The 26,750-nt window shown below is 47.2% G+C and overlaps 1 protein-coding gene across 1 annotated transcript; it reads right to left on the bottom strand.

The window, feature by feature from the left end:
* Positions 1-887: 887 nt before the first annotated feature.
* Positions 888-26,750, bottom strand: SCD5 (stearoyl-CoA desaturase 5). Its single transcript, XM_059844051.1, has 5 exons — positions 26,558-26,750; positions 11,118-11,248; positions 6,388-6,593; positions 3,734-3,966; positions 888-2,610 (listed from the first exon to the last, which is right to left on the bottom strand). Exons 1-5 carry the CDS (start codon positions 26,733-26,735, stop codon positions 2,420-2,422), a joined length of 939 nt encoding a protein of 312 aa, XP_059700034.1. The 5' UTR covers positions 26,736-26,750; the 3' UTR covers positions 888-2,419.

Here is a 26,750-nt window from a genome sequence, read left to right as displayed (position 1 = left end):
CTAAGGAAGTCCAAGCAGTAGCAGTACAAAAGAAAAATTATAAAGATCAACAGGAAGCTGTGTATGTTGGTGCATTCCCTGTAGTTCCGTGGTCAGGAAATTGCACAAAGGAAAGGATGACAGCAGCCATGAGATCAGGCATTTGCACATCTTCCAAGCTTCACTCCTACACTCACACCCCAAGTCCAAACCCATTACACACATCACTTTGAAGGCAGGTTCCCTATGATTTTTGCCATGGAAGGAACAGTTTATCTTTCTAACCAGAAGGTCAGGAGCCTCTCAGCTCCAGGAGCCCATTTCCACACCATCCTACAGGCACTGCAGCGTGGGGTGGGGAGACACCTCCTACTCTATGTGTGCGTGTGTGCGTGTGTGCGTGTGTGTGTGTGTAATTCCTCCGCCTGTCAAATGGCTCTGACTCTGCATGAATGCACATCAAAACACATCTTCAGGCACACACGGGTCTTCAGGCCCATCTCAGCACAAACAAAGAGAACTTACAGCAAAATCTAAATAAAATATTTAATATTTTTGGCCAAAGCAGTGTCCTGCAGTCACACTGGGCTGGTATTTTAATATTAAAGCGGGATTTTCACACGCAAGAACTTGCCACTGTCTCCTTTCAGGATTATGTTTGCTTCCAGTTTCTTTTCCCCATCAATCAGCTTGGCCAGGAAGCCCAAAGTAATCAAATCCCTTGGTGCCCTTCCATTTGACAGCCTCCTCTTCCCCTGACATTCAGAAATGCTGAGGGGAGAGGTACTTTGAGCTGCACCAAATGCACAGCTGGAAATGCCAAGCAAAACACTGCTGTAAATCTGATGTCTGAGGCACAAAGACCTTTGCTTTGGGAGGAGTTTCAAAATTAAACACAGAGGCCAGGCTAACTCATAACTGTTTATTGTAAATCACTCAAGAGTTTACACATCATTAATGGCAAAATAACACTTTTAAAACACCTGCTGGATGAAAGACAGAATAAAGACAACTCTTTTATATTATATGGCATCATTTGAAAAACAAGAAACAGAACAAAAAAGAAACCATTTTATTTTTTCCCCCCACTTTTGCATCTTTCCTGAAAATATCTGGGCCTGAGTCTCAGTTATCTTGAGATCCCTGCCTTGCCCAGGGCGTGGGGCTGTGTGTCTGGGAAGCAGGCACTCCCTCCCCGAGGGGCAAGGCAGTGACATTCTTTATAAATGAAAATCACGCCCTCTATCTTCAAAAGTGCTCCAGTGCTGACAGTATAAAGCCTCTCTCCTGCACTGGCTAACATCTAACACAAAGGGCTATATGTCCCATTAAATCCACATGCCTTTTTTTAAAGAATTTTTTCCTTTTTTTTAATTTTTTTTTAATTTTTTTTTTTTTTTAATTAAGCAAGGCAACTGTTAAAGTTCAGAAGCTACATAACTGTCTTTATATTTTGCTCGGAAACCAATGGATGTTGCATGCAGCTGAAATATTAGTACAGGCTCTGACTTAGATAAAGGTCAGTTTTCTAAGACCCACTAGTCAAAGGCAGAAAAAGAAATTAAGACGCCTCTTGTGCAAAAGGAGCTAAAATATGCATGCATCGATGGCCATGACTGATTAGAATATGACTTAGGTCTCCAAACATTGAAACCGAAGCTTTATTTGGCTTAAGACATGGTTGAGCTCTATACATTTACAATTACAATGTATATGTGACAACAAAGGAACCATCTCAGTATAGCATCAGTTGGTATTTTGGCCTGTATAGAGACTAATCTTCAACACAAAAGCCTGCTCAGCAATAAATGGTTTTCATATTTAGCAAAGACAGCAGTGCACTGGGCTGGCTAACAGGGCTAACAAAAAGAAGAAAGCAGGTTTCCAAACTAACATCTAACTAAACTGAGGGTGGTTTCCCCCCTTGGACATACTGTTTTTCATCAGTGGTGTTACTGTCCTTTCCAGGAGTATGCAGCTGACACACTACACTGGGCCCTGCCCCATCCCCCCAAAAGATGCGCCTCAAAACCTTACTGGATTAGCAGTAGGAACAAAAATCTCCCCTAACTGCACTTGGAAAGGACAGTTAGCTCCTTCAACCTGCCAACATTTACCATGAACAAGCAAATTACAACAAATCTGACATGAACTACAGTGACTAAAATCAAACCTCTCTCCCGCTTAACTGCAATATTAAATAATATATAACATTTTTACACTTAATAGTCTTAAGTTTGGACATAAGACAGCTAATAAGGAAAAAGGAAAAAAAAAAAGGCTGTGGCTGAATCAATTCCTGGGGAACTAATTCAGCCCAACCAATCAAAAAAAAAGAATAATTCTACCCGGAGGTAAATCCACCACAGGCACGGGGTTGCGCGCGCACCCAGCAGCCACGCGGACGGACAGCAGCGCTGGCACAGCCAAGCGTCACTCCTCAGGCACTGCCATCTCCAGTCCTTTCCTTGCGAGCCTGGATCATCTCCTTCGGAGCCTGCTTGCGGTCAGTGACCAACCCCAGCCAAAACATGAAGTCAATGAACCAGGTGGTGGGGTTGAACTTCAGGCCCAGCTCGCTGGCTGAGTAGTCAAACGGGAAGGTGTGGTGGTAGTTGTGGAAACCCTCACCTGAAAAACAGAGAGGGAGTTTAAAGACCACGTGGCACATTTGCCAACACAGGAACACACTCAGGCAGGACATTCCAACAGCCATTGCCCAAGTCTGGAATCTAGTGGAGGTTATGCTCCTCCCCAGTAGGAAGGGGCATGTCCCACGCCTTATGCTCAGGGAAGAAAACCAGAAGTGCTTCAAGACGGGAGACACACCACTGAGTCAGAAGTGGGGTCCCTCACTTCTGCTGCACTTTCTGCTGAGCAGAGCTTGCTGCTGGGTGCTAACACCTCCCTTCCCAGAGACCACATGGTGTTATTTCAACCCAGATGTGTTGGGCACCATCAGTAGAACAAGGGCACCTTCCTCTAGGATGCACAAGCTCCGGCCTTCTCCAAACCCTGGCTCCAAGAGATGTCCAGCCACAGGCACCCAGGGTCCCCAGCAGGGTGAAAGAGGATGGGACACTCTCGGGAGTCTCTGTGGTCAAGATGCCCCCGAGATGAGTTAGAGAGTCTCTTTTCCCAGTCCAGCAGTTGAAGAAGGAGTCAGGATTCTTCGGTTCTGGTTTTGAAGGTTGTTTATTTTCTGTTATCTATAACATTCTTTCCCTGGCCTGCTGAGGTCCGTTCAGCAGGTCAGTCAGTGGCACACTGCCTGCCTTCAGGGTGGTGTTGTTTTTTTATACTAAAAACTACACGTACTTTATTTACAATTATTTTCCAATACCTATCACCTATGTTAGACAGTCCGTCTCTACCCTAAACCAATCCAAAAGTGCCACGATCACCCAGAAGATGGAGGCTAGGAAGAAGGAGAAAGAAGGACAAGGCACACCCAAATTCCTCCATCTTAGGACCCTGACCCCCCATTCTAAAAACCCCAAAATTGTTCTTTTCACCCAGTGACAAACTAACTATCATTCTACTTAAACTTTTGTGGCTTGTAGATCCTCACATAAGGTTGGTAATTTTTTCCATGGGTCAAAATCAAAGGCACAGGGATCTTGGGCTCTGTGCCAAGGTCTCTGAGCCCTCTGGAAGGGGCTCAAGCCATCCAGGGCAGCCAGAGGGATGTCCTGGATTCTGACACAACACCACCCCGAGTTGGCAGAGCTGTGCCCAGGGCTGCAGCACTCACCAATGGCTCCCAGGGTGACCAGGGTGTTCTGCCTGGGGTTGATGTTCTTGTCGTAGGGGCGGTTGCCGTACATGTGGGCGGCGCTGTTGACCAGCCAGGTGACGTTCAGGGAGATGGTGTACCGCAGGATGGAGGCCAGGAAGTAGGCGTTCCACAGGCTCTCGCCCCACAGGTACCACGGCACGATGGTGGGGATCACAAAGCACATCAGCACAACTGAGCTCTTGTAATACCTGCAGGAGTTACAAGGGGAAAAGGAATGCAAAGTAAGACACGTCTTGTTTGTCCCCCTAAGACCCCCTAAAAAACCCCCTTGTTTGTCCATAAGACCCATCTTGTTCATCCCCCTATAAAACACCCCAAAAGGTGTTAAGGTTTAAAATAGACCCCTGCTTTTTTTTTGAGTTTTCTGGAAGGGATGAGGAAAAACAGAGTTTGGATTTATTAGACAGTTATTAAAACTTTGCATTTCTCCAAAGTCTTTCAGAAAGGAAGAACTGTCATTTTTATTTGACAAAAACAAACAAACGGCTTCCAATTAAGATCCACAGAGGGCTGGAAAACATGCTAATATTAGCAGTATTTTTGAAAGGAAAGAAGTTTTCATGAACTCAGTTCTCATCTGTAACGCATGAGCTAGTTTTGATCATCTTGTGCATGAAATAAATCAACCACTTTCCTTGCAAGTTCTCTGCTTGATGTATTTTGCTGTTGTTTGGAGGTTGTGCCTCACGCCCTGGGCTCCAGGAGGAGATCTGCAGCTCTACAGCAACACCAGCCACGGTGAAGAGGGCATTTCCTCAGCTCTCTCACAGAACTCAATTCTCACTTACCTGAGCTAAGGCTCTCCAAGCAAACAAGTTCCCTTTCTTTGCTCCATCAAAGATAACAAGTAATTTCCCACTCATATGACTGACTTCTGATAAGGTCAGAAGTCTGACCTTATCAGACTCTCATCAGTTCAAGGCCAGGATTTAAGTAGAGCTGGAGGAGAAAAGTACTTTCCACTCCAGAAAACTCCTTCAAAGTTCAAAGCCTCTACCACTCTGGGGAAATAGAATAAAATATGAGAACATCTTATCAGGCACCAATTAAAACTTATCCTGCCAGATGGAAGAAGCCCAGACCGAGGTCTTTGATAAAGACATGAAATCTCCCATCTGAACAAGCATCAGAGTACACTGTCTTCCTCTGACAAACATCTCCCTTGGAGTGAGAAACCTCCTTACCTGGAGTGCAGGGAAATCAGTGCCTCAACACATGCCTGGGGAACACCCCTCCTTTCACCACATGAAAACTTTATCATGGAGACACTTCGCCTGTGAGCTCCTCTCTCACATCATTTTTATTGAATCAGGATTATTGCTCCCTGATTCACAGAGGGTAGGTTTTGCTGTCAGTCGTGCCTGGAGCACTACTATGATTTCAACTGAAGTGATATGGTTTTAAACTGACTGAGTGGTGCCTCATCCACAACTCAGCAGCACCACTAGAAGCTTAACAATTTGGCCTTAAAACAAAACCTGACAAGAAGGATTTGTTATGATTCTTAGTGATGTATTATGATTCTTAGTGCCTGCTAGTTTTTTCCAGGCTGTCAAAAAAACCCCCAACACTGCAACCTTGTAAGAAGGAGAAACCCAAATTCTGGGTAAGGGACTAAGACCTAAATCCAAATCCAGAGCAAAGGCATTTGCTAAGACAACTTTCCTGCAGAAAACACACTTCTTCGCTAGACAACCTTTGCAGCATGACCAAAGCAGTAAAGCCTGCTTCTCGTGGGATGCTGTTGTGGAAAAGGTAATAACCGAGAGGAGCTGCAGCAAACTGCAAGGGAGCTGTTGCAAAAAGGCACTGCCAGCTGAGGAACCAGTGAAAGCAACCATACATGGAGGGAAGTATTCCTCACTTCTGGAAGATTTCCATTACAAGGGTAATTTTTCTGCCTTAGAGAAATCTGTGTGCTAGCAGAAAAAACTCTAATTTTTAGACTTAACTGACTGCTCCCCTCACTCAGAAAATACACAGAAATGGCCTTAAGCAGTTTTCCAAAGTGCCTGGATGAAATGCTTGCAAGCAGAAAGTCTTCTTGTGCCTAAAACACAGGTGTTCACATAGAGCATAAAGGATGTTGCTCAATTCCCAGCTCTCACCGAGTGTGTAGCAAACTGAGTTAGGAATGTGCTAATTCCCAATGGAGATAATTAATCCTGTACAGAATGGCAGTCTTGGGAGAGGTGGCACTTGGCCTGCACTGGCCCAGGGGTGCTAGAAATGACTATGCAGAGTGAAATGTGCACTTCTGTGTTAAGACAATTAGTGACTTCAGAGTTTGCTCCTGCGATCAAAGAAGAAGGCTGAGATCTGAGCAACTTCTGCCACAGCTGTTTTCATACCCAGCCCTGGCTTTTTGGGAAAGCAAAGGCACAAGGACAGGGCTCACTGCTTGTGCCACAGAGGACAGTCAGCAAGTGTCAGCCACATGGGAATAGTGGGGGCCAGAGGAAAGGCATCCCAGCACCTGCAGTCATGGAGGCAGGGATATCTCAGGGAAGAGAAGGGAAAGAAAAACAAGGAATGAACCACAACCAGACCGCCAGGCGGGAGGATCTCTCCACGGCCACCTGACAGCAGGGCCCAGCGCTGGCACTTACTTTCTTTGGAACCTGACGACAGGGTCATCGAGCAGGTCAGTGAAATCCAGTTTCCTGCCCTTCTCGATGACGTCGCGGTGCTTGCGCACGAAGAGCCAGCCGATGTGGGAGAAGAAGAAGCCGCGGCGGGCGTTGTGCGGGTCCGCGTCCGTCTCCGAGTACTTGTGGTGCACGCGGTGGTCTCGGCTCCACTCGTAGATGTCATTCTGCACAAAAAATACCCTGAGGTCAGAGGAGAGGGGCAGGCACTGCCAGGACCTCCAGTCCTCCCATGCCACCGTCATATTTTCTGGAAAAATCCCTTGCCCAGGATTTCTCTCCTGGGAAGCTGAGAAGCCTCAGAGAAAAAGGAAAACAATAATTATCTGATTTGCTTCTCCCATGTTTTGCTGCTTTGGAATGTGGTTGGAGATTGTTTATCCAACATGTGAATTGTTTTGACTTAATGACCAATCGTGGTCCAGCTGTGTCAGGACTCTGGAGAAAGAGTCACGAGTTTTTCATTCGTATCTTTTAGCCTTCTGTAAGTATCCTTTCTCTATTCTTTAGTACAGCATAGTATAACATTCTTTAATATATTCTAGTATCATAAAATAATAAATTAGCCTTCTAAGAACATGGAGTCAGATTCATTTGTTCCTCCTCCGTCTGGGGAACCCTGAAAATACCACACTCCCACACATGGTAACAGCAGCAAGCCCCTCTCTGATGCTCCTCAAAAAAGGTTGTGGACTAAAACCATGGGAGTTACCATCATCCATGGTAAAACCATCTTTTTAAACCATGTCAGTCAACATGGAAAACCACATTGACTAAAACTGATGGGAGTTACCATCATCAGTGTGTCCTGGGTGTCTGAGGATGGGCTGCAGGGACTGGGTACATACATGTTTACACTGTTATTTTAAGACTGTGCTATGGGGAACCTTGTGTATTTATTTTCAGCAGACTACTGTACAGAGACTCTCAGTTCTGGCATCCTCTTTCTCAGCTGGTTGCAGCTGGTGCCCTCCAGGCACAAACACAGCGCTGAAAATGGGACAGAGCCTGTGGATCACTACAGCCACTGTGGTGAATGACATGACACTGAAATGCCTTATGGCTGTAAATGGAATCATGGGGACTGCAGGGAGGGAGGGATGGAGCACAATTTCACACTTGGATCCATAAAGTGAGACTTTCTGAGTTCACTCAGCCAAAAGGATTTCAGCCTCCCAGTTTGCTCTGCAGGATGCCCTGGCTGGATGCACTGGACCAAACTGGTGGCTTTTGCAGTGGTGCTGAGTTATTAGTGCAGGGCATTGTAAGCACATTCAGCACTTGCAAACCTCAGGCCACACACTCATCTATGAATTTAACTGCTCAATACCAAAATGTCAGTCAATGCCCAGATCCACAGGAGGGTGAACTTTAATCAGAGAGTTCTTAGCAGAGGTTGCTACTTCCATCTCTGCACAGTCAGAAACAGAAATACCCAAGGAAGGAAAGGCCTGGGTTACTTTTAGGAACAGCACCCACAACCACCAAGCACAGCAGCTTTGCTCCCAGTAGAACTGAGCAAACCAGTTGCAGTCTCTGAAGTGAGAACAGGACACCACCCATCTGGGCACTGAATACACCACAGTTCACAGCAAGCACAGGGTAATGAAACTGTGTGTACCTTTATTTTGTGGGGCAAGAGCCCTGTGCTGAAAGCATTGCAGAAATAATCATTGCTCTTTCTTTCAGCTGACAACATTTGAGAGAAAGCACTGAGGGGCCTCTGGGAACAACTGCAAAGAGCAGCTAAAGAATCCAGCTCAAATGGCTCCAACACCCAATTTCAGCTTTGCAAAAATGCTCTCTGACTGCAAGAGCACACCAGGGACAAGAGAGGAGCAAGAGCCCTGGAAAGATCTCAGCTCCACTGCATTCAGTTATGCTCAGCCCTTTGCTGTTGCCATGTAGTGAACATAGTGATGCTGGGAGTGGGCTGGGGATGAGGGGGACATTTTCCTGCAGCACTGACACATCTAAGCCACTGAGATGAGGCAGCAAAGATCAGTCCCTTGCCAGCGCTCCAGTGTGCTGCACCTTAACCATCTCACTGCATGAGAAAACAAAGTAAACTGCAAAAAAGCAAAGTAAGTCACCCAAGTCCTCAGTGAGAACCCCTCTACCTTCCTACAGAAGAATCAAAAGGAATGAAAACCTCTACACTGCTTCAAGTGGCTTCAGTGGGAATATCCGTATGACTGGAAAATGTCAACATTAAGTAACTTAAAAATAAAACAGGGTTATGCAAGAAGCACACTTAGAAAAGGTCTTCTTTCTTAACCAGAAATAATTTTTCAAGTGAGACTGTTGATCAGTTTGTCACAAGAGCACTTGATAAAGTCCTTTGTGGGACAGCAGATAACCAGGAAAAGCAATGATACTGTGAGAAATTAACTTGGCTTTTCATGCCTGCAAATGCCTGCAGAGCTGGTAAAAAAAACATGATTCCCCAGATGAAAGGATTAGGAAGCTGTGAAACAACTGAATTGCATCTAATTAAAACCACAAAAGCTAAGAGGAAATAAAGGCCTGAGGCCAGCACTGTTGACAATAAATACACCATGAACTGGAGCACAGCATGTGTTAATATGCTCTGAGAGTATTATTAGCAACCGTTTTTCAAGAACACATCACTTTTGATCAAGTTTCAGGTAAACACAGGGGTGAAATCCCTTCTGAAGCAGAGAGCAACAGTGTCATGCTGTGACAGTGATGCAGCCACGAGGTTTCATTAGCAGGTCCCTTAACAAACCTGCAGAATGAAAGGTGCCAGTGGCCTGGGCTGTGTGACAGTCTCCATGTGCTGACACAGATTTCCACACCACCCCTCCTGCTGTGTCCAGCACAAACACAGATTGTGCCACAGAAATGACACCAGCACAGCCCAGCTGAGGTGCTGGAACTTAAGTGCTGGGAGATCAATAAGCCAGGTATTACCTATGTCTGAAACAGACAAGTGACAGCAAGAACAGTCTTTCAAAATTATGAGAGTTTCACTCTAGATGGAAAGAAACACAGCTCATCATGCTCCAATCATTAAAAAAACCCACATGGCAAAACTGGCTGCATCTGATAGCATTCCAGAGGTACAGCATGTCACAGCCCAGGCAGTATCAAGCTATCAGTATCTACAGCAGTTTCCTTCCCCTGCCCTGCAAGAATTCTGAATATATTCTGAATATTTCCTCCTCATTTAGCATCCAGGGATGCTGTATGCCTCTCCAGTGCTACCTCTTCCTCCCACAGCCAACCTTAAGGAGATGGACCTGAAAACTCATCACTCACTGTCTGTCTGTGGTGGTGGAAACAGCCTTTACAGGCAATGGATGTCATGGTAATTAGGAGCAGGCTTCAGATTTAGAGTGGGTAATTTGGCCTTTCATCTTATTTCTGATATGAAGGGCACAAAGGTGGCTTGAAGCTACTTTGAAGTACTTCCCTGCCTCAGAATCCCAGTGTCCTCAGACAAAAGCCGTGATGAGCACAATGCAGCTGAGAGCAAAATCCATAGCAACAGGGGAGCAGAATGCAATGAAACCCCTGTGTGCAGGCTCACTGCAAACAGCTCTGCACATTCATTTAAATTACTTGTGAAAGATAAGATCAGCTGTGTAACAGGGAGACAGTACCAGGGGCTTCTCAAAACTCCCAACAGTTGTTTAACACATTGAGCAAAGGGCTTGTAAAGCTCTCCAAGGAACCAAGCAGCAGATGGAAAACAGTTCAGAATAAAGAAAGGCTGTAGTCAGAATGGACACATTTCCATTTTCAGGCAAAAGCATTGTGCCCTTTGTAATGTGTAGAGGGGCTAACTAATTAATTCTTTCCATCTTAAAAAAGAAAAAATCAAAGATGATAAATGAGAAGTACAGAGGTAGATAAAGGGACTCTTTTCATTCTCTGTCAAGGCAAATGAACAAAAAGTCAACCAGCCAGATTGAAAGGGAAAAAATGAAATCTCAGGGCACAAGACATACTTGTGCCACAAGGGGTTGTGGCAGCCAAGCTCAGTAAGTTTAATTTTAGTACAGGTAAGTCTAATTTTAGTGCAGGTTCCTATCTCTATCCTTGCCAGCCAGAGGAGGAACCAAATTCACACTGAGAAGATCCTGGTTCAGGGCTAACTCCTACAACCAGCTGGGTGTTACACAAGTGTTTCTGTGGTCTAGGACTGCCTACCAGCAAGTACAGAGCTAGTAACACACTTCTTCGCAAACGTATTTGAATTTGGCTGGTGAAAAAGGCTGCATAAAACAGAGATAAATTAAGATTGTGGAAGGGTGCCTGCTCTCCTTTCTGGGCACAGTCTCCAACTGCCTGGATGAACAGACTCTTGGTTACACAGACACATTTGCATCAAGCTGGCCCTTTTAAAAGTCTCCACGTTGTCCTGTGCAGTGGGGCCTGACCTGTGCCACAGCTCAGCTGCTGGGGCGCTGAACCTCTGATTTGGTCACCTCCAGCTCAGTGTCCTTATGCAATTATTGCTCCTGGTCTGCCTAGTGCACATTGTTACGTGGGTGGTGAGAGGGGCTCTGCATGCCCTGAGCCAGCAGAATGTGTTACAGCAAATAAATGTCTTCCTGCCAGGTTTTCTTTTTTCTTTCCTCTGCTGTCTCTAAGCTGAGGGGATCCCTGCACAGCAGAGAGAGCTGCCTAGAGGCTGAGAACCCAAACAAGCAACACAAGCTCACCTGGAAAGCCATGGAGTTAGCTGCAGCCAGAAAGATCCTCAAAGGCAGCTTGGCTTTGTAGGAGCGGTGGCTCCAGAGGCGGTGCGCGCCCGCTGTCACGCCCAGAGCCGTCATCAGGAAACAGAAATACGCTGAAAGACACAAAACCAAAACACAGCGTCTGCCACGGGGCCACCTGACATCGCTTGAGCTCTCAGTGCCATGAAGATGCTCCTTGCCCTGCCTGCCAACGCCTGCAGCGTGGCTCAGGAGAGGCTGGGCAGACAGGAGGTGAGGCTCTCAGCCCACATCTGCTTCACAGACTCTCTGCCTGAAGAGGACAGGCTTATTTTGCAAGTGTAAAATCAAAACAAGGGCAGATTCGAACATTAAAGAATATTACAGGACAATTTCAAATCTATTTACACCATCTGCAGCAATGTGTTGTTTAGCCAGGGCTCCCTGCCACCCTACCCACACAGACATGTTTTGGTTAAAACAGCCTATTTCAAATACCAGAACAAATAGGGGAAATGAGATCCCCAAAAATGGGTTTTGTACTTGTGTCTGCACAAGAATCTGTCCACCAGGGAACCCTGTTAGACTGGCAGTGGCTTGACAGGAATTCACAGTCTGCTTTTCCCAGTATGTAGTGTAAAACATTTGTCTTTGCAAAAAAAGAAAACAAATGTGTATGTAGGTGTGTGTCTACTGTGTCCCTCTATCAACTCCAAGCTCATAGTGCCTGAAATTGCAGCATCTGAGAGAAAATAGAATGGAAAGATATTTGGGAAAATAACAGCAACCATATTTCATGTTGATTGTCACCCCTGCAGACTGAAAAAGCAAATGGACTTTTTCCACTCTGCTGGTGGATCCATCAAAAACACATTTACCCAAACTGCTTGCCATTATGTGTATGGCCAAAATCCCTGTCATCTCCTGTACAGCAAACCAAAGCCTTTCTCGCAAGATGCAGCAGACAGCTGGAGTCAGAATGGTCCCAGTAAAGATGATGCCTCTCTAAAACCTGCTTTGGGTGCCATCACTGAAGAGACAATTCTGATTTTCAGCAGGCTGCGTGCTCATGGTACTCCTAGAAAAGGCTCATTTGTGCAGTTATGCTGAGTCCATTGAAATCCATAATGAAATTAAAACTTCTACTTACCTGAAGAGAGCTGCAGAAATGAACTAAAATCATGCATTCTCTCTGCCCATTATCTATAGATATTGCTGAATCTACAGATTACTCTCAGATCACTAAAAATGCTGGCATCACAACTCCTCACACTCCCGTCTCCACTGAAGAGTTGCAGTTCTTGCATATGCCTTGTTAGAGCAAGGACATGGGACTTCTGTGAAATTAGGGAAAACCTATCCTACCATTTGCTGTGTGTGATGTTGAGCTGTGCAGAAACATCACTAAATAAAGCCTTCCAAATCACTCAAATGACTGCAATTGTGGGAACAGATCTGTGACACACAGAATACTGACATTATCCAGCTAACATAAAAATATTAAGGTTAGAGTCCTGAATCATTACAAGAACATATTTTCTGTGGGCTTTATCACTTTAACCTCCTGCTAGTCATGGGCTGAAATCTCCCATCTTCAGCAGTTTCTTTCTTCCTTTAAAGCACAAGGGGGCTTTTCTCCTGCTTCAAAGCAACAAATCATTTAATTGACCAAGTGCTTCTCAAGGGCACCCATCCATCTTAATCATGAATGATTGCTTAAAACAAGAATGAAAGATAAATGGGTAAAGTGAGACATGTGACATTAGGTTTGATTTCACCTCCCTTCTCTGTCCTGTGTAAGAAGGAGGCTGTGTGGTAGGTAACAGAGCATATGGAATATCAGCACTGACCACAATCAGGGACAAGCCTCTCTGGCCCTTTCCAGCCCCCCAGGGACCTGCCAGCCCCAGCCCACTCCTGCAGTGCTCAAGTGATCAAGGGAACAGCTGGGGCTCATACCCACGCACCATGCCTATTTTTTGGCTTTGCAGAGGAGGAATCACAAGAGCAGGAATCTTCCCAATATAAATCCCGAGGGCTGAAACATCCCCAGAAACAAACAAACAAAATTACTCAGGAGGTTCAGTATCAGAGCAGAAAAAAATCCTGTCAGACAATTGCACTGCTTGGTGATAGCAAGTTTTGTGATTCTTACAGCAATTAAGGGGCCCAAAAATAATACTTGACCCAATGTATAAACAGCCAAGATGACAAATATTTGCCATGTAAGGAACAGGTCTCAAGCTCTCCTTTGCAGAATAAATTAGGATCTCAAACCAAAAATCAGACTACCAACCATCTGATTATATATTAATAATGCACAGCTACATCTGTATCTGTATGAGAAGAAAGCCACTGCTTGCTTGCCTGTCCCATTTTTGGGGATCGGAGTGTGTGTAGGGGGTGAACATGACAGTGAAACACAGAAGGATTGCAATGTGGAGCAAAGCAGCCAGTTAACAGCAATTCCTCCTTATACTGAAAACACCCTCTCAGAAATGTAGCTAATCAGGTTTCCCAAGTAATAAATAGTAAATAATATTTATGGCAGAAAAAAGGGGAAAAAAATAAAGCCACAAGAAAAGTACCGATGAACAACCTGGAATTCAAACAATTAATGCTATATTTCCTTTAAATTTAGTGGGATACCTAATGTACAAATAGGAAATTGGTAAAATAGCCAGATGTGTCCTCTGCATGTTCTGCTAAGGTCTAGACAGGAACATTTCCAATCAGCTCACTTGACAGCACAGCATAAGCAAAACAATTCAGAACTGGAGCAGAGGGAAAACCACTTAAAAGAGGGAATAAGGAGGAAGAGAGGGAAGAGAAAACAGCAGGTAAACCTGTGCAAAAGGACAAAAGAGAGACCCAGAGCACGGGGACAGGGAGAAGATGCAAGAGAGACAAGACACAGGAGGTAAAATACCGTGCAGGCAGGGAGCTGGCAGGTTGCTAGGCTTCCAATACACTGTGCCTGTGCACAGCTGCTATTTATGGGAACATGCCAGAATCAATAGGCAGAAGATTTTTATTCAACATTCTTATTAATGACCTGAAACAAAGGCAAACAGCATACTAATTATGACAGTGGATGATGCTATATTTGGAGCAGCAGTGAGAGAGCTAAAAAAACATGGAAGGATCCATGCAGAAAGAGGGAAAGAAAGGCTCAAAGTAAAGGCAAAGCAAAATAATGTAGTTTGGGGAGCAGTAATTGGAGACAGGGATCTGTGATGAGGATGAGAAGCTTGGGGAAGCAGGAGCCTGAAAGGAAGATCACCAACAGTTTATAAAATATTCCCAGTGGGCCATATGATAAGGCAGCACAACATCAGTGTGATTTCAAAGAGCAGGCACAGAGGTATCATCTCACTGTCAGACAGAAGCCATGAAAACTACACCAGGTAAATTATTTAAAAATGGATGGCAAATCAACCACATCAAATATTTCAGCCACTTTTTTCAGAACAACTCATTATGCCCATAGCTGGATTTCTGGAAAAGCTTTACCAAGCCGAGTGCCAAACTCTTCTGAAATATCAGTATCCAGGGAAATGGCTTCCTATGAAGATATGGGGAGATGTTGCCACAGCCTGTATGTACTTTCAAGCATCAGGAAATCATCATCTGATCTTAGTGGCTGCTTAAATTGGAGCAGATCTCACCCCTGAAAATTTCAATTCTGTTTTATGCTAAATATCAAAATTAGAACTTCTTCTGTTTCTGAAACCTGAACATTAGATATATATGTATTTATTGTTTGTGAATCCAGCACATTACAGATTGATTTTGACTTTTATCTCATATTAAAAAAACCCAAATCAACCAAAAGAAGATGCTCAGCAAACACTGAGTTCATTCTGGTTATCTGAACAGACAATTCTTGCTCCTGAAATCAAGGAGATGATTGGCCATCCTTGTTCAGCACAGATGACAAGGAGACATTGTGGGATAGCAACTATCCCCACGTTACCAATGTCAAACACAACCCAGTTAGATGGAGCAAATTACAATTATCTCAGAGGGACCATACATCAGACAGGAAAAGAGGAGCAGTGAAACAAAATCAACTGCACTTTCACAATAGCACTACTGTCAACACACAACCATCTTTAAAATACACAATAATGTCACAGAGCTGTTCCCATGGGGTGGCAGCACACGGAGCCTGGCACCAGCTCATACCAGTGGCTCCGATCCCTGGGTGTGGATGGCAGGGACAGCAGGGCTGGAGCAGGGAAGGGAATCAGCTCTTGACAGACTCACTGCAGGCATCTCTCTCCCATGTGGCTCCCAGTCCCTTCACAGGGACCTGAACAACCACACGCCTGGAGAGGCAGCATCCTCACAGTTTGCTCTCTGTGAGGGGTTCCACACACAGAGCCCACCACAGCCCTATTTTTTCTGAACACACTTTGGGACCAGGCAGCTTCTGTGAAGCTTTGAGCTTGTTTGCATGTCACAGCATGTAAGAAGCTTTTTTCTGGTCCTGGAGCAGATATGGTTTTAAGTCAAGTGATGACACATCTTACATCAGCCAGGATTGGGGTGTATTACATCATTGCCAGCAAGCAGGGAAGAAATTCCCAGTCTCTCCAGTACCAACAATGGAGAAAAACATGTGGGGGAAAGTGCTCACTCCTTTAAACAAGAGAGATGGCAGGCCTTGTGAGATCAGAGCAGTGGCTCACCTAGCCACATATGTTCTTCTGACAAGGGTAAGGGGAGTTGCTATGCAGAGGAGACTGAGCAAAACAAGAATTAAAAAATTTATTTAAAAATTAAAAAAAAAAAAAAAGACCACACAGGCCAGCTATTGTTGCACTAGAACTGCCTGCACACTTCAAGTGGTGTGGACTTCAAGAGGTGACATTTTGCACAGAGAATATGTGAAAAGTAATTACCAAGGCAAGTAATTACTGGAGGCTGTCCCAGAATTGTTATGACACTTGCTCTGACCAGGAGGGTGACAGACCTTGGGTCAGGATAGCCACCAAGGGTCAGGGCCTTGGTTTGATGTCTTGTTCTGAGGACATCAGCCCCATTTACTCCTGTGCTGGCTGCTGCCAACCCCCTGGTGCAAAGGCCTGCTCACAACCAACCCACAGCATTATTTTGTGCTCAGGGAGCTGCTCCTTCAGCACTGTCTGCACCCTCCAGCTGCTATTTTGGAAAAAGCCTTACCTCTTCTACTGCCATCTTTTTGGGGACAGCTTCAGAAGCACACAGCACTCTGCTCTGATGGAGATCCCGCTGCTGGGTCAGACACTCCCAACACTGTTTAGCCTAGAAGGTCAGACACATTCCCAGGCCCAGCCTGAATTTCCATTCAGAAAAGGCTTATACATTTTTACAAACACATTCTGTGTCTCCAGCAGTTCAAGGATCAGCAGGCAAGATCCCATGGATGCAGGAGGGAGTAATTTCCTCAGATGTGAATCCTAATTACACTAATGGCAAAGGAAGCACATCTTTTGCTCCGGCAATTAAAATTAACAAATGCAAGGGCTGTGCTTCACCTGTAGACATCTGTTACCTCTTCAACAAGAGGGCAGCTGGAGACAGCTGACCTTAAAATGCTGTTCATGATGAAGACATCTTGTGACATGACACCATTTGGTGGAAATTCTCTCTCCACAGTAGCCAGCAAAGTTTCAAGCAAGCTGCTGAGAAATTTTCATCTTAGCACAGGCCATTTTTCTCCCCTATATGTATGTAAAAGGATAATACAACTTGACTCACTTGTATTAAAAAAAAACTATTTGAGGATTAAAAATTACAGGAATGGACATGAAACTTTTGTCTGCTTCCACACTAGCATCCTGTGCTTAGTCAATCAGATAAAAATTGCTTGTTAGGGAATTTTACTAACCCAATGAGTCAAACCCAAAATCTTCCATTATGCTGCAAGAACTGCATGAGACATACAAACAGCAAGTTGCTCAAGCACAAACATGCAAAGCTGACTGACTGCCATAAATATGGAACACTCCTATAACTTCCAGTGGTGATTTTTTCCTTTCTAAAAATTAAATTACATCTGCATATCCTGTATCTGCCTTCTCCTCCTCTCTTGGGTTTTGCTGTTATTCAGTGGCAGATTTAGGACTAATATCACCAAACCAGGGAAAGTACTTCCAGTAGTGCCGAGTGATGCCTAACTTCATTCCCTCTGAAATTCAGAGCAGCACTGCCACCCATTTCAGCAGCTGCACCATTCCTGGTCTCTTCTGAACTCCTAAGAGATCCTCCACATCACTACACACACAGACAAGAGGTAGAAGATTCTCTTCTGATTCAACATCAGGGCTCAGACCAGAAATGCAGCTGCCAATTTTGTGGTGTCTCATATGCTCTTTTATGTTTTCATTAGATAATGTCGAGTTAGGGAATACACTTTCTTGAAATGCCATGTCTGCCCTCAGAATGGAAAGTTTTCCTACCCCAAATCAGGGCAGCAGTCTTTCCAAACCCTCAGTTAAAAATGCTGGTTGATGTCACACACTGCACCCGTGGGAGGGCCAGGGTCACCATGCAGCATTCTTCAATGTAGATTAGATATCAAGACCCCAGTACAGATCTGTACTGCTGAACTCCAGGGAAACCTTGGAGATCTCTTCCTCCACAGCAAAGACACACCAGGCAGCAGTAACACATAATTTACCTTGCAGCATCCTACTAAAAAAAAGCCTTATTTCCTGACCTGGAACTACATTTATTAAGGAGGTAGAAATTTTCACCACAGTCCCTAAATTGCTGCCAAGAAGCGATGCTGAACTACTGCTCTGGCCCTGGGGTCTCTGGGATGGAAACACTGCTCTGCTAGCCAGCCCTCTGCTCACTGAGCCCTGCTAACTATCCAAGGCTTGCATCCAAAGCTCCTTGGGCTGGATTCAAGTGAGCAAATGAATTAAAAAGCACTGGCATGCAGCAGCACCAATTCCCTGGGCCACCCACCATACAGGTCATGCCAGCTCTCACAGAGAGCCGTGCTTTCCTGTGGAGAGCAAACACGCAAAATCCCAGGCCAGAAAGTTTCATCTAAAATTAGATCTACACATCCTCTGAGCTACTCTAAATTGAGCCAAGAGAGACAGAGATAAGAGGAAGCACATCAAAGGCAAAGGGGAAGCGGAGTTTCAGAGCTGCACAGAAGATGATTTCTGATGATGCCCTGCTCCTGCCCCTCTGCACCGTGGTGGAGCTCCAGCAGAAGCCATCTATCACATCCCCTTGGCCCAGCCACCACCAGCTCATGAAATCCAGGCTGCCTCTGCCTGGATGCACATGCCTGCGTATGCATTTTCAGGAACATTCCCCAGAGCCAGCACTTTTGGCTGAGTATACAAAAGACTTTATTCCGGCTGGAATAGCAGAAATGTTCATATTGACAGCTGCAGCCAACGTGACACAAATAAAGCCAATAGAGCAATGGAAATTGTGGCTGACAGCAATTATTCCAGCCAATGCCAGAACTCCCCTAGGAAGGAAATACAGATTCCCTGAACTCACCAGCAGCTGAAGATTGCCTTAAGATGTCGAACAGCTTGCATATATTTTTAGATCAAAAGAGAAGGCTGGAAGATGCTTTGGCTTCTCTGAAATTTTTGATGCTTATGTGTAGCCTGTCTCAGCTCAGCTGGGTCCTGCGTCATCACAAAACCACGGGCAGATTTCACTCCTCTCCTAGTGACCTCACTGCTGTCCTCAATCCGCACACTGACTCGGGCTCTGGTGGGTTTTAAGTGCTCTATAAATGCCAAGACAGAATAAATGCCAATTGTACCTCTTTTTTTCAGGGACAGAGTTAAAAAATAGCATGGTTAAGCCATTAGCACAGCACCCCAGAGCCTTGCGTTCAGCAGGCAGCTCTGCCCTGAGGAAGAAGGTTTAGTTATTGTTTAGCTGTTGCTTAACATCCCTGTCCAAAAAGGGACAAAGCCAAAGCTGTGTGAACCAGGTACATGACATGGGAGTGCCCTGCTCTGACCCAGTGCCCTCCCTGTAACCACCGAAGCAGAGATCTGATGGCTTTGACTTTCCAGGACTTCACAGTCCAGATGATGTTTCCTTCTGTATCACTGCACCTTGCCTAGCTGTTTTGTGTCTGCTCCACTTGTATGCTATCAGCTGCTGTACCTCTTCCTTCCAAAACCAAACAGAGCTCAGAGCAAAACCTGTTGCAAACAATGGCCTCTTCCAGCTTTCTCTCCAGGCAGTTTTAACCTCAGAGCTGGGCTGCAAGCACTAAACCTCATTAAAATCAGAAGGCACAAGCCCCCTGCACCCAACAGGTCAGTCAGCCAGAGCTGTCAGGTTGGAGGATGGTGCCAGGACAGAGGAGGAGACCTTGTGTGTGGGCAGGATGATGCTCCCCAGGGACACTCACCCAGTGATTGCTCCCCACACTCCCCCAGAGACTCCTCACTGTGTCCCTCCTGCACAATCAGCCCTGCCCTAGCCCAGCCCTGCTCCTCCAGTGAGCTCTAGCACTCAGAACATCATCTGAGACACCACCGACCAAAAATGTTTTGAGAAAGATCCTCTAGAAATTCCCAACCCCTGCTGCTGAGGCCCCTACAGCAGAGGGATGGCAGGCACATGATTCCCCATGCCAGCATCACAAACAGCTTTCCCCTCTGTTTCACATCAGATTTGCTTTACTTAGCACAGTAATTGTTAATGTTTCACTCTCCAGTGAGGCAGCACATTTAATTGTTAGCCTACATGGTGAAAATAAAATCTGATTACAAGAAATTGCTTGGCTTCAATTATAACATCAGTGTTAGTTACAAGTGCAGCTGTGACTGCAGGGAAGGTAGGTGGAGTGGCAGAGATGAGGAACCACACTAAATTCAGTGCAGTAAGCCCCCTGAGACTGCCCCTAAGAGAAGTCCATCCTGACTCATCCACTGACACTGCTCAGAGCCTGTATTTTGCCATCCTCACCTGCACATGTAACCAAAGATACAAAGCTAGAGCCAGAAATCCCTGATGACTCCCCAGAGCTGCCTGCACCAGCTGAGGGACTGGAGGACCATGGCTAAAGAAGACACTTCATGCTTTTGTGGCCTTTGGCTGGGCTTTTGTGTGTTTGCCAGACCCAGCTCTGGGGGTGCCACAAACCTTCCCTTCAAGGGGCTGCTTCACGGGGATGCCTCTCCCAAGCATACAGTATCAGGGGGCAGCCCAAATGCCAACAATCCTGCCAAATTCAGACAGGGATTCCTATTTTTGCTGGATCCAACTGTCATCTCTGTCCTCATCACACAGATCAAAGGGAAAGAGTGCTTGGGGTTCTTGTGGCTTGGCTGGCACGGGTCAGAGCAGCCCAGCAGTGCTTTGTGCTGGGTGAACATCCCAATATCAAGCACACGCAGCTTCACTCCTCACTCATCCATTCCCACTGTAGGAACTCCTCAGGAGTGCCTGAAGCCACTCCTGAGAGCAACAGGACCAAAGGACCATCACACACACCCAGGGCTCAGCACACACATGGAATTTTCTCCCCATTCCTGTGCTCACAGTGACCACGTGATGTGCAGCACACAGGACAGAGGAGCACCAGCAATGCACCAGGGATGAAATCAGGATAAGGGACAAAAACACTGACTGATAAGGGACACAAACACACAGCTGAACACTGTGACAGACAAGGCCTTAAGGAACCACCTCCAGCAACAGTTAAACAAGAAAGGAATGAACACTGGGTTAGGGAAAACATCCGACAGGCAGGAGTGTCCTCAGCAGGAGATCACCTCAGAGCAGGATGTTGGAACAGACCCAGGAACACTCTGTGACTATATCCATCCATACCTATTCCATGAACAGCCTGCCCAGGGAAGTGGTGTAGTCTCCATCCCTGGGTGGATTCAAAGGATGAGCAGTTGTGGTACTCAGGGGCATGGTTTAGTTGTGGATTGGCAGTGTAGGTTAATGATTGTTTTTGATGATCTCAGAGGCCTTTTCCAGCCCAAGTGATTCTGTGATGCTGTTCTATCTGTGCACTATGTGAGGGTGTGTTTCAAGTTTTACCATGGACATGGAGCTCAGCCCATTCCCAGAGGTGTTACAGCCACCCCCAGATTCGGGGCTCATGCCACTTTTGAGGAGAGAAACACTGTTTGAGAAAATACTTTGTTCTTCTCAGAAATGATGGGAGCTCAGCTCTTGATGCCAGGAGGGAAGGAAGAAGCCAAGAATTTGGCTGTTCAGAGTGACAGCTGTATAAGTACGCTTTCAAATGGGCCAGGGGAGGAAAAGCCAGTCCAAAACCTCTCTGGAGACAAGCAGGGCTACTCCCCTGGGCAGAGGTGCACCTCAGAGATGCAATTAACATTTGGAAGCTCCACCTCATGATCTAGTGGAGCAGCTGCTGTCTTGAACTGCTGAAAGCATGGTAGAGCTGGGGGCTGATGGACAGCAAGGCCAGCCTCCTGTATTTCACAGAACCCTCCCCTTGCTGCTCCCTGCTTGTGGCTGAGACTGTTCTGGGAGCCAGCAAACAGGAGATCACTGTGGGGAGTAAGGTGAAAAAAGGTCCTTCTGTTCATTTAGCCCTTCCCAAGCATCCAAGATAAATGCATTTGTTCCCTATTTCTGACTCAAAACCTCAGCAGCAATCATCTGAGCACAACCACTGTCCAGGCCACAGAGGAGCACAAGCACTCTCCAGAGTGGTAGCAGGAATGACAGAGAAGTTTCCATCAAATGTCTCCATTTCCCTGGGTGTGAAACAGGGACAATATTTGCACTCTCCTTCATAAACAGAGGTAGCAAGGGGAACTTCCCCGGGGCTAGGATTTTTTTATTTACAGCTGTCTGGCCGTGCACAGGAATGGTTTGGAACTCGAGGCAGTTAATAATCAGAAAGCCAGCAGGTGGCACTCAAGAATATCCAAGTCTATGGAATCATGCAGGACCAATAAAACTTGCATCTGCAGTGCACAACAGCAACCTGTGCCTCATTACACAGCCGTGCTGCCCACCAGCAGCCAGAGAAAGAGGCGATAACCCCAAGTGCTAAGACCACAATTGCTTTAATCTCTTTTTTTTAAGGGATCCAGGCATCCCAGGCAGGATCCAGGCATCCCAGGTGGGATCAGGCATCCCAGGTGGGATCCAGACTCCAACCTGGGAGCAGCTTGCACCTCAGCAGGGGTGCAGCTGGGCAGCACTGCTGCTCTGTCTGCTCTCCCAGCACTCATGCACGGGGGAAAGCTGAGGATAAGCATGGCAAAGGGCCTGCCATGGCTGAACATGAACAATCTGGAGCTCTCAGGAGCACTAAAACATCTCCTAAACACTGCTAAAACAACAGCAACAAGCCTCCCTTCCCATATGAGCACCATTAGGGCAAGGTTATCCTCCCTGCCAACCCCAGGCTCTGGCAAGGCAAAGCAGGGTGTGACATCCGCTCCTCCCTCATGCAGCTCTGCCAAACACATCCAGGTGATCTGGGATTTCTGGGTGGCCATGCTTGTGCAGGTTTTTAAAGGTGTTTCAGCAGCCTGAAATGAAAGGTTTTAAAGCAGGCAAACAGCCTTATCTCTTTTGCAGTGGCTCTATTTCCTAAAATTAATTTGGCTACTTCAAGTGCTTCCACACAAGCCCTCTGCAAAGACTAAAAATCACATTTTTCCAAACAAAATCTGAGACAACCACGTGATCCCCCAGATGGAGTCTTTAAGAAATTACCATGAGCCCACCAAAAGAAACTGTGAGCAGCTCTCAGCATTGGGCCCTGCAGTGAAATATGCTGGTACTTCCCTCTGTACAAGGATTTCAGAGTTTTTTAGTTTGCTTTCCTCAATCAGACAGATAAAACTCACTGGGACTGCCACAGGGTGGAGCTGGCTGGAGCAAGGAGGTTCCTGGTTAAGAAGCAAAATTTAATGGCACGTTACTGTCGTAGGTGACCTCTGGAAAGTGGTGCAGCATGTCCAGCCCAAAAGAGGACATGAGTGAGCCACAGCCCCAGCTGGCCACAAGCACCCCTTTGCACAAGTTCCTTCCTGGAAAACCTGCCTGCTTGGCCCAGCCAGCCCCGCTAGCAGCGAGCTGCTCAGCTCCTCCTGGGAGGATGGTGATGCCTCCCCTTCAAACCCCCGTGGTGCTGAGCACCAGGGGGAAGGCAGCAGGGTCTTCTCCACTCACCCCCACACCAAACCACAGGTCAGGCTGGCAAAGAGCAAGGCAAGGGAGCTCCCAGTGAGCCCGGGCTGTGCAGCAGGGGACATTCCACATCCGCTCAGCAGGTTCCATGGCTGTCCCACGGGCACAGCCCGGGGCTGCTCAATGCCTTGCACACACCATCTGCTGCCTCTCGGGTCAAGGCAGCTCCCAGCTCATGGAAAATTTTGACATGAGTAATTTCATTGTTTTTGTTCAGCTTGGACTGAAGTCAAATTCCACAGAGACACTGGGATGGCCCTGAAAGCCTGTGTTTTAACCAGCTTATCTGTACATCCCTTGAAAGATAACCCAATTCCTGGTTCCGCAGCAATTCACATCCCCAGTTCTGCAGCACCCAGAGCGCTGTTTGGGATCCCTGGTGCAGCCCCAGCTCCACGTGGGGTGTGGGAAGCTGCAGCACGGGCCTCAGGGGGCTGGTGCGGGAGGCAGCGGGAACAGAGGAGCACAGATAATCCCGAGTAAACAACCAGCTGAGCCTTCCTTGGCAGCGCTCTCCCATTGTCTATTATGTACAGCTGGACAAATGTCAATAAATTACCAATGGAAATGAGCCCTGCCGAGCAGGCAGCTTGGCTCGAGCAGCTGTTTTCTAGGTGGCACAGTGGCATTTCAGCTCCACTTTGCGATCGGTGCTGCAGCAGCTGCCTCCCTCCGGGGGTGGGAAGGAAAGGAGGAAAGAGGAGGAAAGCAAGCCCCGCACAGAGGGAGGGTTTGTAGCTGGCCTCCTGCAGGGGAGAACACAATGCGAGGTGGATATCTTGGGGGAGGAGAAGGTAAAAAGCCAAGCAGGCAGTGGTGAGTCATGGGAAGCTGTGGCTTCCTGCCAGACACCACGGAGGTCACAGCCAGCACTGGCATCCCACTCCCAGCACACTTGTTCCTGCAGCTTATCCATGGGGGAGCAGTGGTGGGGAACATGGAGCAGAGCAATGCAAGGGCTTGCACAGGATCACTGGGAAGCTTCCTGAGTGCCAGGAAAGCTTGGGAAGAGAAAGAAAACCACAGAGGGATGCATGGAAAGCTGCAGCTCCTCCATCTGCACCCTTCACCATACACACATCCCTGCACTACCTGACACTACTCCCATACCACCATCCAAGTTTGCCAGCGTGCCAGCCCTGCTCCAAAGGCTGGCTGGCAGCCAGCACCCACAGAAAGGCAGTCTCACAGCTGATCTGCACAGGGAAGGAGATGTGGAGAACTGGGGATGGTGAGGGACACGTCTGATTGACACCTATTCCTCCCAACACAACTTCACCGGTTGGCTCCTTCCACACTGGAGCGAGGTGAGTTTGTCAACTTCAGCAACAGCCACCCTTTTTATCTACCCTGAGTGGCTCAGAGGGATCTCAGAAACAGGCCACCAGCGTGACAGCAAGCTAATTTGTCTGACATATTCTGCAGGAGAGTGTGTATTTTCATGTTGCTCAGCACCTCTGAGGGGGAGCAGAGCTGGCAGCAGCCAGATGTGAGAGCGGCACGCAGTGTCCAGGACAGCTGGAGCCAGTGCTCCCACTCCCTGCTGTGGAGCCCCTGTAAAAACCACCCACCAAACTCCCATAAAAACTCTGTGGTCTGCTCTAGGGTGGCTGTTAAAAATAATTATGTCAAGAAATGAGAGGCTCTTGCTTTCAGAAGGAAAGGCATTAAGCTGCAAAGTCGTTGAGAATTGTTTATTATGTAGCGTCTGTTTAATCTCCACCAGGAAAAAATACCTCGGAGGATGGAGGGCTGAATTGGTAATTCCATCCTTTGCCTCCAGCCTCAGAGGGATTTTAGTAATTAAGCACAGTGAAATCAGAGATGATTTCAAATTGTCTTCTTGGAAAGGCAAAACAGAAAAAGCAAACCCACCTGCCTGCACACAACAGGACCTAAAATGGTTGAAAGCAGACCACAGGCTGTGCATTCCAGCCACAGAGCTCCCACAGGCTCTCCTCGTCTCCCTGATCGCCCAGCTGTGGCCAAGATAAACTATGAAATCAGCCTGAACACAACCAGGAATAGGGAGGAGACAGGAGTAGTGCTTGCGGAAGGAAACTATGCAAAACACAACCCTCTTCTGGTCACGAGCAAGCCAAGGGGGGATTGTGCAAACCAGGCTGCCAGGCAAATGCAGGTGCCCACCAGAGACCCAGAAACTGACGATGGTGACTGAGGGAAAGATTCATTTCCCAACTGCAAGCAGCAATGGTGGCAATTTCTGGGGGATTAAGACTGAATATCAAAAGCTGAACCTGTGAAAAAGAGATTTAGGACTTCTCCAAACAGAAGGAATAAGCCTGACTTCTAAAGCATTTATCTGGGGCTTCTGAAGAGTCACCTCGACAGTAATGACGGCAGCCTAACAACCCAAATTCCATGTCTGTGACTTCCTGCAGCAGAGACCCTTCTTTCCTCTGTATAAAAGAATCCCAGGCTGTTATATCCCCCACTTACCTCAAAACAGGGTATTTATCCAAGAAATTGCATCAGCTGTAAGCAGCACTCAAGTTTTTACCCTCTTGGCCACCGAGATTCATGTGAATCAATACACAGTTCTGCCTGCTGAATAGTGATGCTGGCATTCACCATCTATTTGGTCTCACAAACCCTGACAAGCCTCGCACAATACTGCAGTGCTTCTATGTAGCATTTTCTCCCGGCACCATTCTTCTGTGGAGAAAATAGGACCTCACCACTGTAGGATGGAAGGAAAGAAGCTGTATTTCATATTCTCTTCCCCAAACCGAATCCTTGGCTTTTCACGGCGAGCAGGACAGACGCTGCAAGCCACCTCCCCTCAGAAAGCACAGCCTGGCTTATCGTGTCTGTGCCAGCACCTTATAGCACTTACTCGACTTTCATACCTTCCCTAATGAAAATTTGTAATCACTTTCCTCAAGAAACAAACGAGGAGCCGATTTTCTACTCCAAACCGGAGCAGAAACCCGTGGGTGCTCAGAAAGTAACGCGGTGAAACAGCAAAGGGACGGCCAGCGCGTCCTCCCTCAGACCTTTAAAGCGAAACACCAGCGCTGGACTGGGCTTTTTTAACAAAAAACCTGATAAACGTAACCGGAGGCAGAGCGCCTCCTGTTTCTACAGCAACCGAGGGCCCGGCGCGGCGCTGGCAATGGCATCCCGGGAGCGGCCGGGGGGGGGGCTGGGGAACAAAGCCACCGCGCCAGCAAGCAGGGCACGGACCGGGGACACCGAGAGCGCCCGCCGCCCCCCGCCCACCTGTAGCGCACCCCGGCACTCACCCCAGAGCAGGGTGAGGATGTGCGCCCGCGGCACCAGGCTGAGCGCGTAGACGGCGCCCAGGTGCAGCAGCCCCATGAGGACCACGTTGCGCCAGACGATGGCCTGCCCGCCGCCCGCCGAGCCCGCCGAGCCCGCCTCGCCCTCCTCGCCGCCGGCCGCCCTCCGGGGCGCGGCCATCGCTCCGGCCGGGCG

Source organism: Haemorhous mexicanus, chromosome 4 (genome assembly GCF_027477595.1).
Source record: "Haemorhous mexicanus isolate bHaeMex1 chromosome 4, bHaeMex1.pri, whole genome shotgun sequence".
In the NCBI taxonomy this organism is placed as follows: domain Eukaryota; kingdom Metazoa; phylum Chordata; class Aves; order Passeriformes; family Fringillidae; genus Haemorhous; species Haemorhous mexicanus.
Note: the sequence above shows the minus strand (reverse complement) of the source record. Positions and strands in the feature narration are given on the sequence as shown.

Bases quoted from the DNA above. Each gene is read 5' to 3' on its own strand.
- SCD5 (XM_059844051.1), bottom strand. From the start codon at position 26,735: ATGGCCGCGCCCCGGAGGGCGGCCGGCGGCGAGGAGGGCGAGGCGGGC. The intron at 3,967-6,387 runs GTAAGTGCCAGC...TAACTCCTGCAG, and splicing joins GTCGTCAGGTTCCAAAGAAA to GTATTACAAGAGCTCAGTTG. The intron at 2,611-3,733 runs GTGAGTGCTGCA...TCTGTTTTTCAG, and splicing joins GGTCACCCTGGGAGCCATTG to GTGAGGGTTTCCACAACTAC.